Here is a 21,602-nt window from a genome sequence, read left to right on the forward strand (position 1 = left end):
GGGTCCAAACCATAGATCTACGCCATGAGCTCAGCTCACTCTGATAAGCTGTGAGCGGTAAATTTGGGGCTAGATATGAGAGAATACATCTATGTGGTATGTGTGCACCACATAAAACAAATCCTGCAGCACAGACTGCATAATGAGAGAAAAAAAACCTGAGACCGTAATTTTCGATTAAAACAGCAACTTTGCAGTGTTTTTTCGTATGTTTTTGTGGTTGTATTTGCGATTTCTTGGTCTCATTTGATAGAATGGAAGATATATGACAGAAATAGAGATGATTTTGATTGGTTTTAGTACTGAAAATAACTTGAAACTGAGCTCAAATTAGCAGAAATGTTAAATTTTTGCCGATGTTCAAAAGTAAACAAATGACCTCACACGTCTAATACACGCCAGCTGGTGGGTCTAATATACGTTCACAAATGTGGTGATATTACTTATACAATTATTACAGTATTGCATAACAGTAAATCTTCTATTTTTTGGTTTGAATAAAAATTCATTATATGAATAAAAAATCAACATGGAATTCATTTGTAAAGCCTGGAATGCCTGCATTGTTTATTCTGAACCCTGTTTTGAAATTGGAATATTTTGAACTTTGCATTAAATTGGCCAAATTACCAATTTCCGATCACTTTATTTTGTAGTTGAAACAGTTGACTTGGCGATTTCTTGTGCTCATTTGATAGAATAGAAGTAATACTAGTGAAATAGGAAAGAATTTGGTTGACTGGAATAAAGTGATTGGCCTAAAATGGGAGTCAAAGTCGGCAAAATCGCCGATGCGTAAATATCGCTGACACACCAAAATTCGCGAGAACATAATTTCGTCAGTTTTCCATCAAATTTCGTACTTTGTTTTATTACCTTGAGATAAAGATTCTCTACCATTTCATAAGAAAAAAAACAAAATTATTTTTGAAAATTCTTTGATCCTGGTGCACACTTTGAAATTTGGCCTCTGGACCCTGAAAGGGTTAAATAAATGCATTTACCTGGTGCATTTTTACAATAATGCTAAATCAAGAAATGCATTTACACTGCATATATACTGCAATACTAACTAAGATACATTTACAGTGCATTTTTACCATCATGCTATCTCAAGAAATGTATTTACACAGTGCATTTTTGTCAGTGTCATATCATACCCAGTTTTTTTTCAACACGTCGGTCGTCTCCCACCAAGGCAGTGTGACCCAAAAAGAAAGAAAATCCCCAAAAAGAAAATACTTTCATTATCATTCAACACTTTCATCTCACTCATACATAATCACTGTCTTTGCAGAGGCACTCAGATATGACAGTTTAAAAGTCAGTCTCCAAACTGCCAATATCCCAGACCCCTCCTTTAAAGTGCAGGCATTGTACTTCCCATTTCAAGGACTCGACTTCGGCTAACTTGTTTCCCTGAATCTCTTCACAAAATATTATCCTGCTCACACTCCAACAGCTCGTCAGGTCCCAAAAACCATTCATCTCCATTCACTCCTATCTAACATGCTCACACATGCTTACTGGAAATCCAAGCCCCTCACTCACAAAACCTTTACCCCCTCCCTCCAACCTTTTCAAGGATGATCCCTACCCCGCTTTCCTTTCTCTACAGATTTATATGCTCTCCAAGTCATTCTACTTTGATTCATTCCCTCTAAATGACCAAACCACCTCAACAACCCTTCATCAGCCCTCTGACTAATACTTTCAGTAACTTCACACCTCCTCCTAATTTCCACACTCAAAATTCTCTGCATAATATTTACACTACACATTGCCCTCAGACAGGACATCTCCAGCCACCTCCTTGGTGCAGCATTTGCAGCCCAAGCTTCACACCCATATAAGAGTGTTGGTACCACTTTCCTTTTGTACATTCCCTTCTTTGCCTCCATGGATAACGTTTTTTTTTTCTCCACAGATACTTCAGTGCACCACTCACCTTTTTTCCCTCATCAATTCAATGGTTAACCTCATCCTTCATAAACCCATCTGTTGACAAGTCAACTCCCCAATACAGTGGACCCCCGGTTAACGATATTTTTTCATTCCAGAAGTATAAACCATACCCCCGGCTGGGATTGAACCCGCGGTCATAGTGTCAAAACTCCAGCCCGTCGCGTTAGCCACTAGACCAGCTGGAGTTTTGACACTCTATGACCGCGGGTTCAATCCTGGCCGGGGGTATGGTTTGTTTGCAATCGTGTCATTACGATTTCTTGAGTCATATTCCAGAAGTATGTTCAGGTGCCAGTACTGACCGAATTTGTTCCCATAAGGAATATTGTGAAGTAGATTAGTCCATTTCAGACCCCCAAACATACATGTACAAACGCACTTTCATAAATACACTTACATAATTGGTCGCATTGGGAGGTGATCGTTAAGCGGGGGTCCACTGTATCTGAAAACATTCACTTCTTCCATACTTCCTCTCTCCAATGTGATATCCAAATTTTCTTTATCTAAATTGTTTCATACCCTCATCACCTTATTCTTATCTATGTTCACTTTCAACTTTCTACCTTTACACACCCTTCCAAACTCCCTCTCTCCTACACACCCTAACCTGAGCTTCACTATCCTCATAAAAACTCTTTGCAGCATTTAGTAACTTACTACCTATTCCATACACTTGCAACATCTGCCACATTGCTCCCCTATCCACTCTATCATATGCCTTTTCTAAATCCATAAATGCAGTGAAAATTTCCCTCCCTTTATCTAAATACTGTTCACATATGCTTCAATGTAAACACTTGATCTACACATCCGCAATCCTACTCTCTGTCTTACCTTTACCGTACACTTTTCCTGGTATATTCAGTAAACTTATTCCTCTATAATTTTGCAGTCTCTTTTGTCCCCCTTCCCTTTATATAAAGGAACTATACATGCTCTCTGCCAATCCCTAGGTACCTTCCCCTCTTTCATACATTTATTAAACAAAAATACCAACCACTCCAACACTATATTTCTCCCTGCTTTTAACATTTCTGTCATGATCCTGTCAGTTCCAGCTGCTTTACCCCCTCTCATTCTACATAATGCCTCGTGCACCTCCCCCACATTCAAATCCTGCTCTTCTTCACTCCTAAAAGATGTTATACCTTCCTGGCCAGTGCATGAAATTACCTCCTCCCTTTCTTCCTCAACATTTAAAAGTTCCTCAAAATATTCCTGCCATCTACCCAATATCTCCAGTTCCCCATCAACTAACTCCCCTTCTCTGTTTTTAACAAACAAATACAGTCGTTCCCTAGGCTTTCTTAGCTTGTTCATCTGACCCCAATTTTTTTTCTTATTTTCAGCAAAATTTCTTGACAGTGCCTCTCCCACTCTCTCATCTGCTCTCTCTTTGCACTCTCTCATTACTCTTTTCACCTTTCTTTTACTCTCCATATACTCTGCTCTTCTTATAACACTTCTGCTTTGTAAAAACCTCTCATAAGCTACCTTTTTCTCTTTTATTACACCCTTTACTTCATCATTCCACCAATCACTCTCTTTCCTCCTGCACCCATCCTCCTATAGCCACAAACTTTTGCCCCACATTCTAATACTGCATTTTTAAAACTATCCCAACCCTCATTAACCCCCCCACTATTCATACTTGCACTAGTCCACCTTTCTGCCAATAGTTATTTATATCTTACCCTAACATCCTCCTCCCTTAGTTTATACACTTTACCCTCTCTCTTACTTGCTGTTGACATTTTTTTGTCCCATCTACCTCTTACTCTAACTGTAGCTATAACTAGATAATCATCCAATATATCTGTTGCCCCTCTATAAACATGTACATCCTGAAGCCTACCTATCATCCTTTTATCCACCAATATATAATCTAACAAACTACTTTCATCACATGCTATATCATACCTTGTATACTTATTAATCCTCCTTTTCATAAAATATGTACATTGGACCCTCGACCAATGATATTAATATGTTCCAGAGAGCTTATCTTTAGGTGAATTTATTTTTAGTCAAATTAATTTTCCCCATAAGAAATAATGGAAATCCAATTAACCCCTTGACTGTCGCAACCCCCAATCCTTAGGTGTCTCCTGGTGTCGCAAAATTTAAAAAAAAAAAATTATTTTTTCTTATGAAATGATAGAGAATCTTTTCCCGATTGTAATGACACCAAAAAAACGAAATTTGATGGAAAACTGACGGAATTATGCTCTCGCGAAGTTAGCAACCTCGGCGATATTTACAAATCCGCGATTTCGCCCACTTTGAGCCCTATTTTCGGCTAATTCCGGTGTTCCAGTCGACCAAACTCATAGCGATTTCTTTAGAACTCCATTTTTTCTATCGATTGAGTACAAGAAACTGCCCATTTACCAATTTCAATTACCCAATAATGTGGTCAGAAATTTGCAATTTGGCCAATTTCACGAAAATTAAAAAATATGACAATTTCAAAATAAGGTCCAGAATGAACAATGCAGACATTCCTGGCTCTAAAATAACATTTTCTTTGTTCATCAGTCATGTCTCAAGGCCCCTCTGATATTACTTTTGTTTTCTATTTTGAATTTTTATTCAAACAAAAAATAGAAGACTTACTATTATGCAGACTACTGCAATATTATAATAATTGTATAAATAACATCAACTCATTCATGACTGCATATTAGAATGGCTAGTTGGACATTTATTGGACAATGACATCATTTGTTTACTTTTGAACATTGGCAAAAATCAAACATTTCCACTACTTTGAGCTCGATTTCCAGGTTCTTTTTATAGAAAAATCAATCAAAATCACCTCTATTTCTATAATATGTTTTCCATTTTATCAAATGAGACCAAGAAAACGAGAATACAACCGTAAATGTTATACGAAAATAGACCACAAAGTCGGCATTTTAATTAAAAAAATGGTCGGAGTTTTTTTTTTTCTGCGTGCTCCAGGATTTTTTTTATATGGTGCACACTGACCACACATACCCGTTCTCTCACAACTGGGCCTACCAGCTTTCTCCTGCTTGATTTGAAGCCGCTAGAATTTATGAGTATGTATATGTCTTACGAGGTACCGTGTTTGACATATATATTTTATTATCACACTGGCCGATTCCCACCAAGGCAGGGTGGCCCGAAAAAGAAAAACTTTCACCATCATTCACTCCATCACTGTCTTGCCAGAAGGGTGCTTTACACTACAGTTTTTAAACTGCAACATTAACACCCCTCCTTCAGAGTGCAGGCACTGATGGGAAGTACAGTGCCTGCACTCTGAAGGAGGGGTGTTAATGTTGCAGTTTAAAAACTGTAGTGTAAAGCACCCTTCTGGCAAGACAGTGATGGAGTGAATGATGGTGAAAGTTTTTCTTTTTCGGGCCACCCTGCCTTGGTGGGAATCGGCCAGTGTGATAATAAAATATATATGTCAAACACGGTACCTCGTAAGACGTATATATACAGCCGCGACAGTCAAAGGGTTAATCTGTTCCAGACAGCCAAAAGTATTAAAAAGAGTTGTTTTTTTTTAATGAAATATACATTTCCTACAAAGAGAACAATGAGACATGCACAATAACTACATAAATAAATGTTAAAATGACACTTACCTTTATTGAAGAGTATTGATGAGTTATGAGACACTTTTTCTTGAACACTCTGGGATTTTCAGAGTGATACAATAGTAAAGGCTTCACTTTGCAATCCCCACTAGCATTACAACAAAACATGAGAGTTATCCTGTCTTTCATAAGTTTGTGTCCTGGGGAGTGCCTTTTCCTCCTGAGTAATGTAGGTCCTGTTTGGCATTGTCTTCCAGAACAGGCCTGTTTCATCTCACTCGAACACTTGTTGGGGGTTGGAATTTTTCAGCTTCGCCATACCTTATCACACTGTGTATGCCACTACGATTCTTAAATCTCTCCAACCAACCTTAGCTGGCTTTAAATTCACCAATATGAGCACTAGTTCCAGGCATTTTTTCCTGTTCACCTGGGTATGGGTCGCATCCTGGGGGACAAGATTAAGGACCCCAATGGAAATAAGTTAGACAGTCCTCGATGATGCACTGACTTTCTTGGGTTATCCTGGGTGGCTAACCCTCTGGGGTTAATTGTTTCTTGGTAATTGTTTCTCGTTAAGCCACACCAAAAACACTCTCCACATCTTCGAGTAGTATAGCTGATGGTGGTGGAGCAACAGCTGACGGTGGTGCAGCAGCAGCAACAGCTGACTGTGGTGCAGCAGCAACTGATCATGGTACGATAGTATTTCGATAGTATTTCTCACCCTTTTTACCACAGGGTTGGCACTAGAAGCTTTCTTTGGACCCATGGTGGCTTATTTAGCAGTTACAAGCACTAAAAACAATGGAATAATACAAAATTATTGAATATATGCGTGGAACCGTCCACCCTGGCTTGTAAACAGTGATGGCAGGGCAGCTGAGTCGCTCAGGCTGGACGGCCAGGTTCGGGACGAATCATGTTGGTCGAGTTTTTCATCGTTGGTTGGGCCAAAATTTTTATGCTCAAACGAAGCTCATTGGACGAATTTATCGTTAGACGATACCTTCGTTGGCCGAGGGTCCACTGTATTACCCAGTTATCTATGAAAATATCAGTTAAAGGCACAATTCATAATACATGCAGTATAGCTCACTAACAATTAAGTTAACAACTTGTTTTCCACTTTTGAGTCATTTTAAGTGTTCTCTACAGGTCAGAAGAACATCTCTAAACAACTGTGGATACTCAACACTCGTGGGGAAAGCTGATCTCTGATTCAATTGATGTTTAAGTGGAGGTCCAGGCACCTCAACAAAGCAAATTTTATTTTCAAAATGTGCATAACTGTTTCAATATTTACTGATTATGCAGAATATTTCAGGCAGACTAAAACTGAAATTTAACCCTTTGAGGGTCCATGGCTTTGAAGCCTGGGTCCAAATCGTAGAACTACGGCTTGAGCTCAGCTCACTCACATAAGCTGTGAACAGTAAATGTGGGCCTACATATGAGGAAATACATCTCTGTGGTAAGTGTGCACCATATAAGACAAATACTGCAGCATGCAGTGCATAATGAGAAAAAGAAAACTGCAACCGTATTTTTGGATTAAAACATCATCTTTGCGGTGTTTTTTCGTATGTTTTTTACAGTTGTATTTGCAATTTCTTGGTCTCACTTGATTGAATGGAAGATATATTACAGAAATAGAGATGGTTTTGATTGGTTTTAGTACTGAAAAGGGCTTCAAACTGAGCTGAAAGTAGCAGAAATGTTCAGTACGTATTTTCCGATGTTCAAGAGTAAGCAAATGGTCACGCATCTAATAGATGTCAGCTGGTGCATCTAATATACGTTCACAAATGGGCTGATATTTTTTATACAATTATTATAATGTTGCATAACAGTAAATCTATTTTTTGGTGTGAATAAAAATTCATACGAATAAAAAATCAAAATGGAATTCATTTGTAAAGCCTGAAAACATAACTAATAAACAGAGGAAATGTTAGTTTAGTGTCAGGAATGCCTACATTGTTTATTCTGGATCCTATTTTGAAATTGGAATATTTTGAACTTTGTGTTAAATTGGCCTTATTACCAATTTCCGATCACTTCATTGGGTAGTTGAAACAGTTTGACTTGGTGATTTCTTGTGCTCAATCGATGAAATAGAAGTAATACTAGCGAAATAGCTAAGAATTTGGTCAACTAGAATAATGTATGTAATTGCCCTAAAATGGGAATCAAGGTCGGCAAAATCGCCCGTGTGTAAATATCGCTGACGCAGCAAAATTCGTGAGCGTAATTTCATCAGTTTTCCATCAAATTTCGTACTTTTTGTTTTATTACCTTCAGAAAAATATTCTCAATTATTTCAAGAGAAAAATTAATTTTTTTTTTTTTTTTTTTTTTTAAATTCTTGTTCCCTGGCTGTCACTCTGAGATTTGGCCTCTGGACCCTCAAAAGGTTAAAGGGGATACAAGCCAGATCTTCAAATGGGCCACAAGAAACAATATGAATTTCATTGAGGACAAATTTCAGTTACTCCACCATCAAAAACTTGACGAAATAAAAGTAAGATTGGAGTACAAAACAAATTATAACAACACACTAAAGTGGAAAACTAATGCGAAGGACTTGGGAGTGATAATGTCAGAAGATCTCACTTTCAAAGCTCACAGCAATGTGATTATCACATCTGCTAGGAAAATGATAGGATGGATAATGAGAACCTTCAAGACAAGGGATGCCAAGCCAATGATGATTCTATTTCAGTCACCTGTTCTCTCTAGGCTGGAATAGTGCTGTACACTAATGACCACTTTCAAGGCAGGCAAAATTGCAGATCTGGAGAATACAGAGAGAACCTTCACTGCACATATAAGTACAGTCAAGCACCTCAATTACTGGGAACCTTTGAAGTCTCTCGACCTGTACTTCTTGGAATGCAGTCGAGAAGGACACATCATAATTTACACCTGAAAAATCCTAGAGGAATTAGTCCCAAATATACACACAGAAATCACTCCCTATGAAAGCAAAAAATTTGGCATGCAGTGCAACATCCCTAATGAAAAGCATGGGTGCTGTTACCAGGGTGGATCTACTATGAAACTAATGAAGCTTAAGCTTCAGGGTGTCTAATTCCGGAAGGGCTCCCAGAAGCAACTTTAGTCCACATTGTTTAAAAGTTTTGGATTTATTGTATGAAAATGGGTTGCAAAGGGGCTCCATAACAATTCAAGCTTCAGGACCCCAAAAATGTAGGTTTGCCACTGGCTGTGAGTACTAAGAGATATCACAATAAGTGTCAGGGGTCCCATGATTGTTCAGTTGCCTCCCAGCATACATAAGGGAGATTATAAATACAGTACATAGGCCTCTTGCTCTCTTCAAGAGGGAACTAGACAGATACCAAAAGTTAGTACCTGACCAGCTGGGCTGTGGGTCATACATTGGATTGCGTGTGGCTGGCATTAACAGCCTGGTTCATCAGGCCCTGATCTAGGAAAGGCTACAATAGGATCTCAGCAGGCTTCAAGCCTAATCTGACAAATGGCTCCTGGGGTTTAACCCTACCAAGTGCAAAGTCATGAAGCTTGGAGAAAGAAACTGGGCTTGTTTGACTATTTAGCACAATGAAGTCTGTTATAATATTATTTATTATTTTTTATTAACACATCGGCCATTTCCCACCAAGCCAGGGTGGCCCGAAAAAGAAAAATTTTCATCACAATTCACTCCATCACTGTCCTGCCAGAGGCATGCTTCCACTACAGTTATAAAACTGCAACATTCACACTCCTCCTTGAGAGTGCCAGCACTGTACTTCCCTTCTTCAGGAATCAAGTCCGATAGCCAGTTTCCCTGAATCCCTCCATAAATGTTACCTTGCTTACACTCCAGCTGCACGTCAAGTTCAAAAAACCATTTGTCTCCATTTGCTCCTATCTAACATGCTCACGCACACTTGCTGGAAGTCCAAGCCCCTTGCACACAAAACCTCCCTTACCCCCTCCCTCCAACCTTTCCTAGGCTGACCCCTACTCCGCCTTCCCTCCACTACAGATTTATACACTCTTGAAGTCGTTCTGTTTTGTTCCAGCCTCTCTACATATCTAAACCACCTCAGTAACCCCTCCTCAGCCCTCTGAATACTAGTTTTGGTAATCCCACACCACCTAATCTCCAAATTACGGTTTCTCTGCATTTTATTCACACCACACATTGCCCTCAGGCATGATATCTCCACTGCCTCCAGCCTTCTCCTTGTTGTAACATTCACAACCCATGCCTCACACCCATACAAGAACGTTGGTATAACTGTACTCTCATACATTCCCTCTTTGCTCTCATGGATAAAGTTATTTGTCTTCACAGACTCCTCAGTGCACCACTCACCTTTTTTCCCTCATCAGTTCTATGATTTATCTATCTGCTGACATGTCCACTCCAAAATATCTGAACACATTCACCTTCTCCATACTCTCCCCCTCCAATCTGACATCTAGTCTTTCGTTATCTAATTTTTTTGTTATCCTCATCACTGTACTCCTTCCTATATTCACTTTTAATTTCCTTCTTTTACATACCCTACCAAACTCATCAGTCAACCTCTGCAACTTCTCTTCAGAATCTCCCAAAGGCACAGTGTCATCAGCAAAGAGCAACTGTAACAACTCCCTCATTGTGTTAGATTCTTTATCTTTTAACCCCTCACCTCTTGCCAACACCCGAGCATTCACTTCCCTTACAACTTCATCTTTAAATATGTAAAGTAAAAGGACACAAGTGCAACTAATGTGACATTTATTGTGGCAACGTTTCGCTCTCCAGGAGCTTTATCAAGCCATTACGTAATGGCTTGATAAAGCTCCTGGAGAGCGAAACGTTGCCACAATAAATGTCACATTAGTTGCACTTGTGTCCTTTTACTTTACATATTGTCGGTAATTCTACCAACTTTATTACAATCTTTAAATATATTGAACAACCATGTTGACATCACGCATCCCTGTCCATGGCCTACTTTTACTGGGAAATAATTTCTCTCTCGCCTACATACTCTAACCTGAGCATTGTAATGACTCTTCACTGCTTTCAATAACCTACCTCCTATTCCATATATTTGCAACATCTGTCACATTGCTCCCTTATCCACTCTATCATATGCCTTTTCCAAATCCATAAATGCCACAAAAACCTCTTTACCCTTATCTAAATACTGTTCACCTATATGTTTCACAGTAAACATAAAGGTGAACACCCCCATACCCTTCCTAAAGCCTCCCTGTTCATCTGCTATCCTGCTCTCCATTTTACTCTTAATTCGTTCAATAATAACTCTACCATACACTTTACTGGGTATACTCAACAGACTTCTTTTTTTTTCTTTTAATACACCGGCCGTATCCCACCAAGGCAGGGTGGCCCAAAAGGAAAAACGAAAGTTTCTCCTTTTCTTTCTTTCTTTCTTTCAACACACCAGCCGTATCCCACCGAGGCGGGGTGGCCCAAAAGGAAAAACGAAAGTTTCTCCTTTTACATTTAGTAATATATACAGGAGAAGAGGTTACTAGCCCCTTGCTCCCGGCATTTTAGTCGCCTCTTACAACACGCATGGCTTACGGAGGAAGAATTCTGTTCCACTTCCCCATGGAGATAAGAGGAAATAAACAAGAATAAGAACTAGAAAGAAAATAGAAGAAAACCCAGAGGGTTGTGTGTATATATATGCTTGTACATGTATGTGTAGTGTGGCCTAAGTGTAAGTAGAAGTAGCAAGGCGTACCTGAAATCTTGCATGTTCATGAGACAGAAAAAGGGACACCAGCAATCCTACCATCATGTAAAACAATTACAGGCTTTTATTTTATACTCACTTGGCAGGACGGTAGTACCTCCCTGGGCGGTTGCTGTCTACCAACCTACTACCTAGGACTCAACAGACTTATTCCCCTATAATTTTTACTCTCTCTTTTGTCCCCTTTGCCTTCATACAAAGGAACTGTGCACGCTCTCTGCCAATCCCTAGGTACCTTACCCTCTTCCATACATTTATTAAATAAAAGCACTAACCACTCCAAAACTATATCCTCACCTACTTTTAACATTTCTATCTTTATCCTATCAATCCCAGCTGCCTTACCCCCTTTCATTCTACCTACTCCCCCATGCACTTTCCCTACACTTACAACTGATTCTTCCTCACTCCTGTAAGATGTTATTCCTCCTCGCCCTATACACGAAATCACAGCTTCCCTATCTTCATCAACATTTAACAATTCCTCAAAATATTCCCTCCATCTTCCCGATACCTCTAACTCTCCATTTAATAACTCTCCTCTCCTATTTTTAACTGAAATCCATTTGTTCCTAGGCTTCCTCAATTTGTTAATCTCACTCCAAAACTTTTTCTTATTTTCAGCAAAATTTGTTGATAACATCTCACCCACTCTCTCATTTGCTTTCTTTTTACATTGCTTCACCACTCTCTTAACCTCTCTTTTTCTCTCTATATACTCCTCCCTCCTTGCATCACTTCTACTTTGTGAAAACCTCTCATATGCTAAATTTTCCTCTTTTACTACTACTGTACTCTCTTTACACCATCATTCCACCTATCGCTCTTCTTCCCTTCAGCACCCACTTTCCTGTAACCACAAATTTATGCTGAACACTCTTACACTATATTCTTAAACTTACCCTGTACGTCTTCTACCCCATTGCCTATACAGTACTCACACTAGCCCATCTGTCCTCCAATAGTTGTTTATATCTTACCCTAACTGCCTCCTCCTTTAGTTTGTAAACCTTCCCTCTCTCTCTTACTTACTTTAGCTACAACTAAAGTGATCTGATATATCTGTTGCCCCTCTATAAACATGTACAACCTGAAGTCCACCCAACAGTCTTTTATCTACCAATACGTAGTCCAGCAAACTACTATCATTACGCCCTATATCGTATTTTGTACACTTATTTATCCTCTTTTTCTTAAAATGTGTTACCTGTAACCAAACCCCTTTCTATACAGAGTTCAATCAAATGCTCCCCATTATCATTTACACCTGGCACCCCAAACTTACTTACCACACTCTCTTTAAACACTTCTACTTTACCATTAAGGTCTCCTACCACAGTTACTCTCTCACTTGGCTCTAAATTTCCTACACACTTGCTTAACATCTAAAATCTCTCTCTCTCCTCTACACTCGTCTCTTCTTTTTTATTTATTTATTTATTTATTTAAAATTTGAGCACACATACAGAGGTACAAAAAATACAGATGAGCAGCATGTCAAAGCCACTTATACTATGCATAGCATTACGGGCTGGCTTAAAATTAACTTAAGATTAACTAAGCAATGATGAAATCAGTGATAAAACTTTAATGTAAACAGATTACTATAAAGCACAAGTGAGTATTACAAAGACAGGTCATATGGTTGTATGCATTGTTGTACATTCAGTAGAATGGAGTATTCTGTTAGGTAGTGTATTTACAAAATAATAAAGTTAGATTGGGTTTTAGGTTTAACATTTATGTGATATAATTGTGAGAAACATTTAAGATATACAATTTATAAGGTTCAGTTATTCAGTATTTATTTGGTTTTGGGTGAGTAAGTGATCTTTGAGAAGAGACTTGAATTTATAAACAGGTAGTGTTTCTTTTATATTTACAGGTAATGAATTCCAGATTTTAGGGCCTTTTATGTGCATTGAGTTTTTGCATAGTGTGAGATGGACACGAGGAACATCAAAGAGTGATCTGTGCCTTGTGTTATGGTCATGTGTTCTGTTGAGGTTGGCAAGGAGATGTTTGAGGGGAGGGTTAATATCAGAGTTAAGTGTTCTATGTATGTAATAGGTGCAGTAATAAGTATGGATGTTTTGTATGGTGAGTAGGTTTAGTGTATTGAATATTGGTGGAGTGTGCTGCCTATAGTGAGAATTTGTTATCATTCTAACTGCAGCCTTTTGTTGGGTAATTAGTGGTCTGAGATGGTTACTTGTTGTTGAGCCCCATGCACAAATTCCATAGATGAGATAGGGGTAAATAAGAGAGTGATATAGGGCCAGGAGGGCTGACTGTGGAACATAGTACCGTATCTTCGATAGTATGCCTACAGTCTTGGAAATTTTCTTAGAAATTTGTTGTATATGTGTATGAAATTTGAGTCTATTATCAAGGTGGATTCCTAAGAATTTTCCCTCTGTTAGCTTTGTGATAGGTGATCCGTTTATCATTATGTTAAGAGGGACATCTGTAGCTCTGTTACCAAACTGAATGAAGTAGGTTTTGTCAATGTTTAGTGTAAGTTTGTTAGTCCTCATCCAGGTAGATATTTTCTGTAATTCGGTATTTACAGTATTGGCTAGCGTGACTGGGCTCGGGTGGGAGAAGACGTATGTAGTGTCATCTGCAAATAGTGTGGGTTTGAGTAATTGCGAAGCATTTGGTAGGTCATTTATGTATAGGAGAAAGAGAAGAGGGCCAAGGACACTTCCCTGTGGGACACCAACTGTAATTGGTTGTGCAGAAGAGTTTGCCCCATTTGCATACACATATTGGCTTCTGTTGCTGAGGTATGACTTGAGGTAGTTGAGGGAGTGCCCTCTTATGCCATAGTGTGACAATTTTACGTGGAGCAAGTCATGGTTAACTGTATCAAAAGCTTTACGTAAGTCAATGAAGATCCCCAGTGGGACTTCTTTTTTCTCTATTGCAGTGTATATATGTTCTAGCATGTGTATAATAGCATCATTAGTATTTTTATTTGGCCTGAATCCAAATTGGCAGGGGTTGAGTATGTTTTGGGAGATAAGGTAGGAGTAGATTCGTTTATGAATTAATTTTTCGAAGATTTTTGAGAGAGGGTGTAAGTTGGATATTGGCCTATAGTTATTCAACTCTCTTTGGTCTCCTCCTTTGTGGATCGGGGTGACCCTTGCTATTTTGAGTACTGTAGGGAAGGTGGAGGATTCAATGGATTTGTTAAAGAGTGTTGCAATGATTGGTGATAGCACTTGTGACACTTTTTTGTATATAAAGGGTGGTAAGGTATTTAAATCTCCTGCCTTGTTTTTTAGTGTGTTGATAATAAGGGAGACTTCGTATGGGTTAGTCGGAGCTAGGAACAGTGTGTTCGGGTAGTTGCCGGTGAGGTAGTCATTTGGTGGGGTATCTGAGCTTGGGATTTTATTGGCAAGGTTTTGTCCTATAGTGGAGAAGAAGCCATTGAGTCTATTTGCTGTTTCTGTTGGTGGGAGTTGGGGTTCATCTGATTTTGCTAATTTTATTTCGCTATTTCATGATAACTTTTTTGTTCCTAGAATTTCTGATAGGGTTTTCCAGGTCTTTTTTATATCACCTCGTAAGTTGGATAATCTGTTCTCATAATACAATTTTTTTGCCCTTCTTATCAGGCTGGTTAGGATTGACGAGTAACGTTTTGTTTGGTCTCTGGTTATGTGACCCATTCTGTACTGTTTTTCATATTGGTGTTTTGTATTTATGGATTTGAGAATGCTGGGTGTTAACCAGGGACTGTTCAGTCTCTTAGCTGTCGTCTGTTTAGTTTTTTTAGGGCAGTGCTTGTTATAGAGGTATTGGGTCTTTTTTAGAAAATTATTAATACATTCGTCAATATCTGTATAGATTTCTAGCTCAGTGTGCCAGTCAATGTTTGCTACTGCTGTTGTGAAGTTATTAATGGCTGCCTCATTGTGAAGTCTGAAGGTGACTTTAGTAGTGTCTTGGGGTAATTTACCAAGAGTTGTTATGAGAAAAGTAGGGTAGTGGTCTGTGGTATTATCTGTAATTATGCCTGATTTTAAAGGGGATATGGTGTTGGTCCAGATGTGGTCAAGTAGGGAAACACTAGTCTCTGTAACTCTTGTAGGTTTTGTTACTGTTGGTAGCAACATACAGTTACTCATTGTGTTTGTGAATTCAGTAATGTGTGGGTCCTGGTCTTGCAGGAGATTTATATTGAAGTCACCTGAGAGTAGTAAGTGATCTTTGTTCAAGCGTGCATCAGTTATCATACTTCCTAGGTTTTGACTAAATTGGCTAATGTTTGACTGTGGAACTCTGTAGATGTTTATCAATGTGAGAGGTTTTTGTAGGTATTTGGATTTGAATTTGGCTATTATATATTCCCCATGTTCATCCCTTGTGCAAGTATTAGTGATACATTCTAGTTGGTCTGAGTAGTATATGGCTGTGCCACCCCCTTGTTGGTCTGGCTTACAGTTGTGTATGGCTGTGTAACCAGGAATGGCATAGACATCTGTACTATCAGGCTTTAGCCAGGTTTCAGTTAGTGTAATGATGGACATATTGGCATGTAAGGAATTTAGTAATGCTATGAGGTCATCGTAATGCTTGCTTAAAGATCTGATATTGTAGTTAAAGATAGTTATGTTGTTGTTGGCACTGAGAAGTGCCATTGATTGTTCTGCAGTGTAGTAATTACAGTAACTGTTTGATTCATTTAAGTCATTAAATAAGAGGTTGGTATCAGGATCAATGCTTGTAATCATAAGATTTGTAGTGAATCTATAGTTAGAATTAAGTATAAAACAAAGTAAATAGTCTTAAGCTAAAAAATAGCACCTGAATTATTTAACAAATGTAAAATAATGAGCTATTAAAAAGGGACTAATACAAATAAAGTGATGATAAAATAATGGAGCTTGGGAATATGATAGTAGGTAGTACTGTAAAGGTAATTCTTTAAAGTTAGAATTAAAGTATAAAATAATAATATAAAAGGGACTAATATAAGTTGTGGTGACCAATAAAGTGGTAATCAAATAAATGAGCTTTGGAATATAATGGCAAAATTGTGAACTTATTCTACTTCAGGTGCATACACTTATTATGACCCACTTTCACATTATTTATTATTTTTTATTAACACATTGGCCATTTCCCACCAAGCCAGGGTGGCCTGAAAGAGAAAAACTTTCATCATCATTCATTCCATCACTGTCTAGCCAGAGACGAGCTTACACAACAGTTATAAAACTGCAACATTAACACCCCTCCTTCAGAGTGCCGGCACTGTACTTCCCATCTCCACGTAATCCTTTAATTTATGCATTTATGTTCCCTCTTCTCTCTCCTTAACTGATTCTTCAACATTATTGCTACCCCTTCCTTAGCTCTAACTCTCTCAGATACTCCTGACTTAATCCCTTTTATTTCTCCCCACTGAAACTCCCCTACCCCATTCAGCTTTATAAAGTTTTTCTTTTCCTTGGTTTTAGTAGTATAATACAGGAGAAGGGGTTACTAGCTTATTTCTCCTGGCATTTAGTCGCCTCCTACGACACTCAGATTATGGAGGAAGATTTCTGTTCCATAAGCAGAAATAAACAAGAACAAGAACTAGGAAAAAATAGAAGAAAACCGAGAGGGGTTAGTATATAGTATAGGTCCACATTCTGAAATTTGAAAAGTTCAAAAAAACAAAGTTTTTTCGTGGAGTGTGGAGCATCAGTCATCTCGGTGCTGGGTCACACCGCCATGTGGTGGCGTTGAGAATCATTCTGAAATTCTAAAAAGTCTGAAATTCGAAACAGTACTAGCCCCAAGGGTTTCGGATAAAGGAATGTGGACCTGTATTTGCTTGTACATGCATATGTAGTGTGACCAAAGTGTAAGTATAAGTAGCAAGACATACCTGCAACTTTGCATGTTTATGAGACAGAAAAAGACACCAGCAATCCCACCATCATGCAAAACAATTACAGGCTTGTGTTTAACACTCATTTGGTAGAACGGTAGTACCTCCCTGGGTGGTTGCTGTCTACTAATCTACTACCTATAATGTATACAGGATAATTTAGTGTATACAGAATAATTTATTTTTGAGTTACAGAGATAAATATATAATTCATTGGTTTTCTCATTTCTTGCAGTCAATGCCTGGCCTCCTGATGGGATGTGTTCGGGACGTACGTAATCTCGTTATTCTCCTAGGTCATTGGGGATTGCATGCTTATGGTATTGTTGCAATTACACAGCTGACAGAAGGAGTCCTTCATGGCTCTCTATGTGCACTAGTGCCTCTACCAGCCCTCTTTTACATTCTTACCTCTCGATTTACTGACCCTTCCAACATTGGTTAAAGGGTATTTATTAAATAAAAAAATATTAAAATTTTATTTATTATATGTTGAGGGTTTTTCTGTTTACCTTTTTTATAGTAAGATGTTTGATTAGTTAGTTGTGTTGTTCATATGTGGATTACTCACTGAGTATATCAAGATAATGTGTTTATACTATCTCTAAATAATTAGGCATACAAAAACTATTTGCACCCAATATTTTGCTCCTCCACCTCACATAGATGACAACTCTTGTACCATCAGTGATATTGATGACAACTTTTGCACCTTCAGTTACCTCACAGATTGCACCATCAGTCACCTCACATTAATGACAACTCTTGTATAATCAATCATCTTATGTAAATGACCACTTCTGTCATCAGTCATCTCACATAGATTACCACTCTTGCACCATCAGTCACCATGTGTCAGTGACCACTTGTATACCATCACCTTACATAGGTAACCATTCAAAACCTGCTTTCTCCTCAACCATATGTCGGTAACGCGTGCATCTGTCATCACATCAACAATATGTAGGGAGCTTCTCACACACTTGCTGTCATCTTTTATCCTTAAAGCTGCAACCTTTTTTTACAAACAGTGCCAATAGGCACTCTTGCTCCACTTGTGTTGAGGGCCAGACTGCTGCTGCCACCATTATATGATGGCAGTCAGCTCCATGTATCTCAGGTGTCCTTAGTCGACCTCATGGATAAGTTCTTTGAGCTGTATTCAATTAACAGATGGAGACGAATCTGTGCCTGGGGTACTTGTACACTTAATTTTCATGCTTTCAAATACGCTGCATGCTGATATTTTAAGCCTCAGTGCAACTGTTTAGGTTTTCTACCGCCCTTCACACCTGGAAAAAAAAATCTGGAACCAGGTGGGTCCACACAGTGCATCATAGGTAACACTGCCTCACTAGCACATATAAATAATGTAATCAAGCCCTGTTGTGCTACCACAAGCTTCCATACTAGAATACAGGGTGTGGAACTGGCAGGAAGATAATCTCCAGATACATTACACTCTCATGATATTAGCCGGAGTTCAGTCAAAGCACTCACTATGTAGATTTAAACTAGGATAACCCAATAAAGTCAGTGTAATTTATTTCCTTGTTATGAGGAGTATTACACCTTGAAGCATTTATAAATCATAAGGTCTTGTAATTTTTTTTTTTTACAAATAATGGTCTTGAGGGTACACAGTTGTTATAAATACATAAAAAAATACATTGTGGCTTTAACTCAGGGTATTCCCTCAGGAAGGCTCCTCTATTCTGGTCTCTTAAGGGAGGTTCCTTGCTGCTGGTGATGGGCTCTTGATACAAGGCCCTTGTGAGTTTAGCACTTAGTTTTGAATATAATAATAATCTTGATCCAAGAAATTGAACTTGTTCCTCCATTTCCTTAGATCAAACCTGATTGCCTCCCATTCCCCAGGCACTGTATGACCTCTACAGGTCTAGTTCTTACCCTAAATATAATAATAATACCACAGGAAATACAAAACAAAATCCACTGGGTCAATAAATTTGGAAACAATAGACAAAGTTCATTGTTACTATCACAGCAAAACAATCTTTTCTCTGACTCCCGCAATTGCCATTACTGACCACTTCCCCCAATTAGTTTGTTCAATAATAACCCATGATGCTGGTGAGAGGCTCTTGATCCAAGGAACTAAACCCATTCCCCCCTTCTTTGAATCAAACCTGATAGCTTCCTGGTCCCCAGGTGTATGATCTTGTAAATATAGTTATTGTACAATAATAAGCCCAGATAACCTAAGAAAGGCAAATGCTGGGACTGTTTCCATGTTTTTGCTAAATGCCAGTTTTTGATGTGGTCTTTTCCCACATAGAGAAAGCATATTTCATTCCCTGACAGTATGACATCTTGTCCCAAGCCCATTCTTTTGGCTTGGAAGGCATCCTTCCATTTTTTCTTAAGACCTCCATAGTAGGCTGCCATTTACATGTCAGACTTTATTCAAACTGAAGAGCTTTTCCAAGGTAATGTCCTCAACACAACCTTATTCTATAGCACCATCAGTGGTCAGGGTTTTTGGTTCTCTTTGTATGTGGATGATTTTGCCATTACTTGTGCTGGCACAAACCTACAGCAGGTGACATTCTTATTGTATTGTGTGGTAGGTCATGTCTGACTGGGCTATGTTTTACGGTTTTTAGTTTTATATCCAAAAGTCTGTTTGACTGCCGTAACCCATGGGATTCATACATTCTCTCTGAGGATGGCATGCCTCAAGATTGAACTTGTTTAAAATTTTGTCATGCTCTGTTTTAAAGCAGATAGATAAATCTTATCATTTACATTTGGCATTGGTTTTTATCTAAGCTTATAATTATTTTTTTTCGTAGCTTTATATTCACCATCAGGGCTTATAGTTGTTTCTTGGTACCTTTCCTTAGTCCTGCATTAAAAGCTTGTATGAGGAATCTAATATGCTGTCTACATGATCATCCTAGAGGATACTCGGATAAAATATTTCTTCAGTCAGCATTCCTTTCATGTTTGCATGCAAGCTCTTAATTGCTATTCATCTTCCACCCCTACACTTTCACTGCACCATATGTAGTACATTGCACTACCATGGGACATTGTTGCATGTAGCTATCCCTTCCACTTTTGAAGTCGTGTATCTTTCCTCTGGACGTTGCTTATTTCTTGAGCATTTTCAGTTACACTCCCATGTTATTCCTGTGTACATCAGTGGATTTAAATCTACTGAAGATGTTGGGTACACAGCTGTGCTGTCTCTTCAGTCAAGACAAGGATTTTGTCCTTTGTAGAGTCCTTAAACATATTGGTATTTAGGACAGTGAACTTGCAGACTTCCCTGCTCATTGTTCAGCTGAGGACCTTCCATTCCATAGAGACTTCCCTTTTTCTGACTATACAGTGGACCCCCGCATACCGTTGGCATCACATAACGTTAAATCTGCATGCTGATACATTTTATCGCTAAGATTTTGCCTCGCATACCGCTAAAAAAACCGCTCAACGCTATTCGTCCAAGACGCGTCTATGTGAGGCCTGAGCCAGCCTCGCATGTTCTGCCGGTGGCATTGTTTACAAGCCAGCCTCCGCGGTAACATCCAAGCATACAATCGGAATATTTCGTATTATTACAGCGTTTTTGGTGATTTTATCTGCAAAATAAGTGACCATGGGCCCCAAGAAAGCTTCTAGTGCCAACCCTGTGGTAAAAAGGGGTGAGAAATATTATCGAAATACTGTGGTACCATCGTCAACTGCTGATGCTGCTGCTGCTGTAGCACTGTCAGCTGCTGCTGTAGCACCATCAGCTGCTGCTGCTGCTGTACCACTGTCAGCTGCTGCTGCTGCTGTAGTACCGTCTGCTGCTGCTGTAGCACCGTCTGCTGCTGCTGTAGCACTCAGCTGCTGCTGTAGCACTGTCTGCTGCTGCTGTAGCACTCAGCTGCTGCTGTAGCACTGTCAGCTGCTGCTGCTGCTGTAGCACCGTCAGCTGCTGCTGTACCACCGTCAGCTGCTGCTGCTGCTGTAGTACTGTCTGCTGCTGCTGTAGCACCGTCTGCTGCTGCTGTAGCACTGTCAGCTGCTGCTGCTGCTGCTGTAGCACGGTCAGCTGCTGCTGCTATAGCACCGTTGTTGGTGTGGCTTATTGGGAATACCAAGAAACAATTAACCCCAGAGGGTTAGCTACCCAGGATAACCCAAAAAAGTCAGTGTCATCGACGACTGTCTTAACTTATTTCCATTGGGTCCTTAATCTTGTCTCCCAGGATGCAACCCACACCAGTCGACTAACACCCAGGTGAACAGGGAAAAATGCCTGGAATTAGTGATCATATTGGTGAATTTAAAGCCAGCAAAGGTTGGTTTGAGAGATTTAAGAATCGTAGTGGCATACACAGTGTGATAAGGCCTGTTCTGGAAGAAAATGCCAAACAGGACCTACAGTACTCAGGA

At 39.1% G+C, this 21,602-nt stretch overlaps 1 protein-coding gene across 2 annotated transcripts in view; it reads left to right on the forward strand.

Annotated features, from left to right (window-relative positions):
• Positions 1-17,682, forward strand: part of LOC128691186 (JNK1/MAPK8-associated membrane protein) — a 60,414-nt gene extending 42,732 nt beyond the window's left edge. For both annotated transcript variants that reach the window (XM_070089066.1, XM_070089067.1), the window contains one exon: positions 17,428-17,682. In XM_070089066.1, coding sequence (XP_069945167.1) covers positions 17,428-17,637 — 210 coding nt within the window. In that variant the 3' untranslated portion in view covers positions 17,638-17,682. The remainder of the gene's footprint in view (positions 1-17,427) is intronic.
• Positions 17,683-21,602: the final 3,920 nt, after the last annotated feature.

Source organism: Cherax quadricarinatus, chromosome 27 (assembly GCF_038502225.1).
Source record: "Cherax quadricarinatus isolate ZL_2023a chromosome 27, ASM3850222v1, whole genome shotgun sequence".
NCBI classification, from domain to species: Eukaryota; Metazoa; Arthropoda; class Malacostraca; order Decapoda; family Parastacidae; genus Cherax; species Cherax quadricarinatus.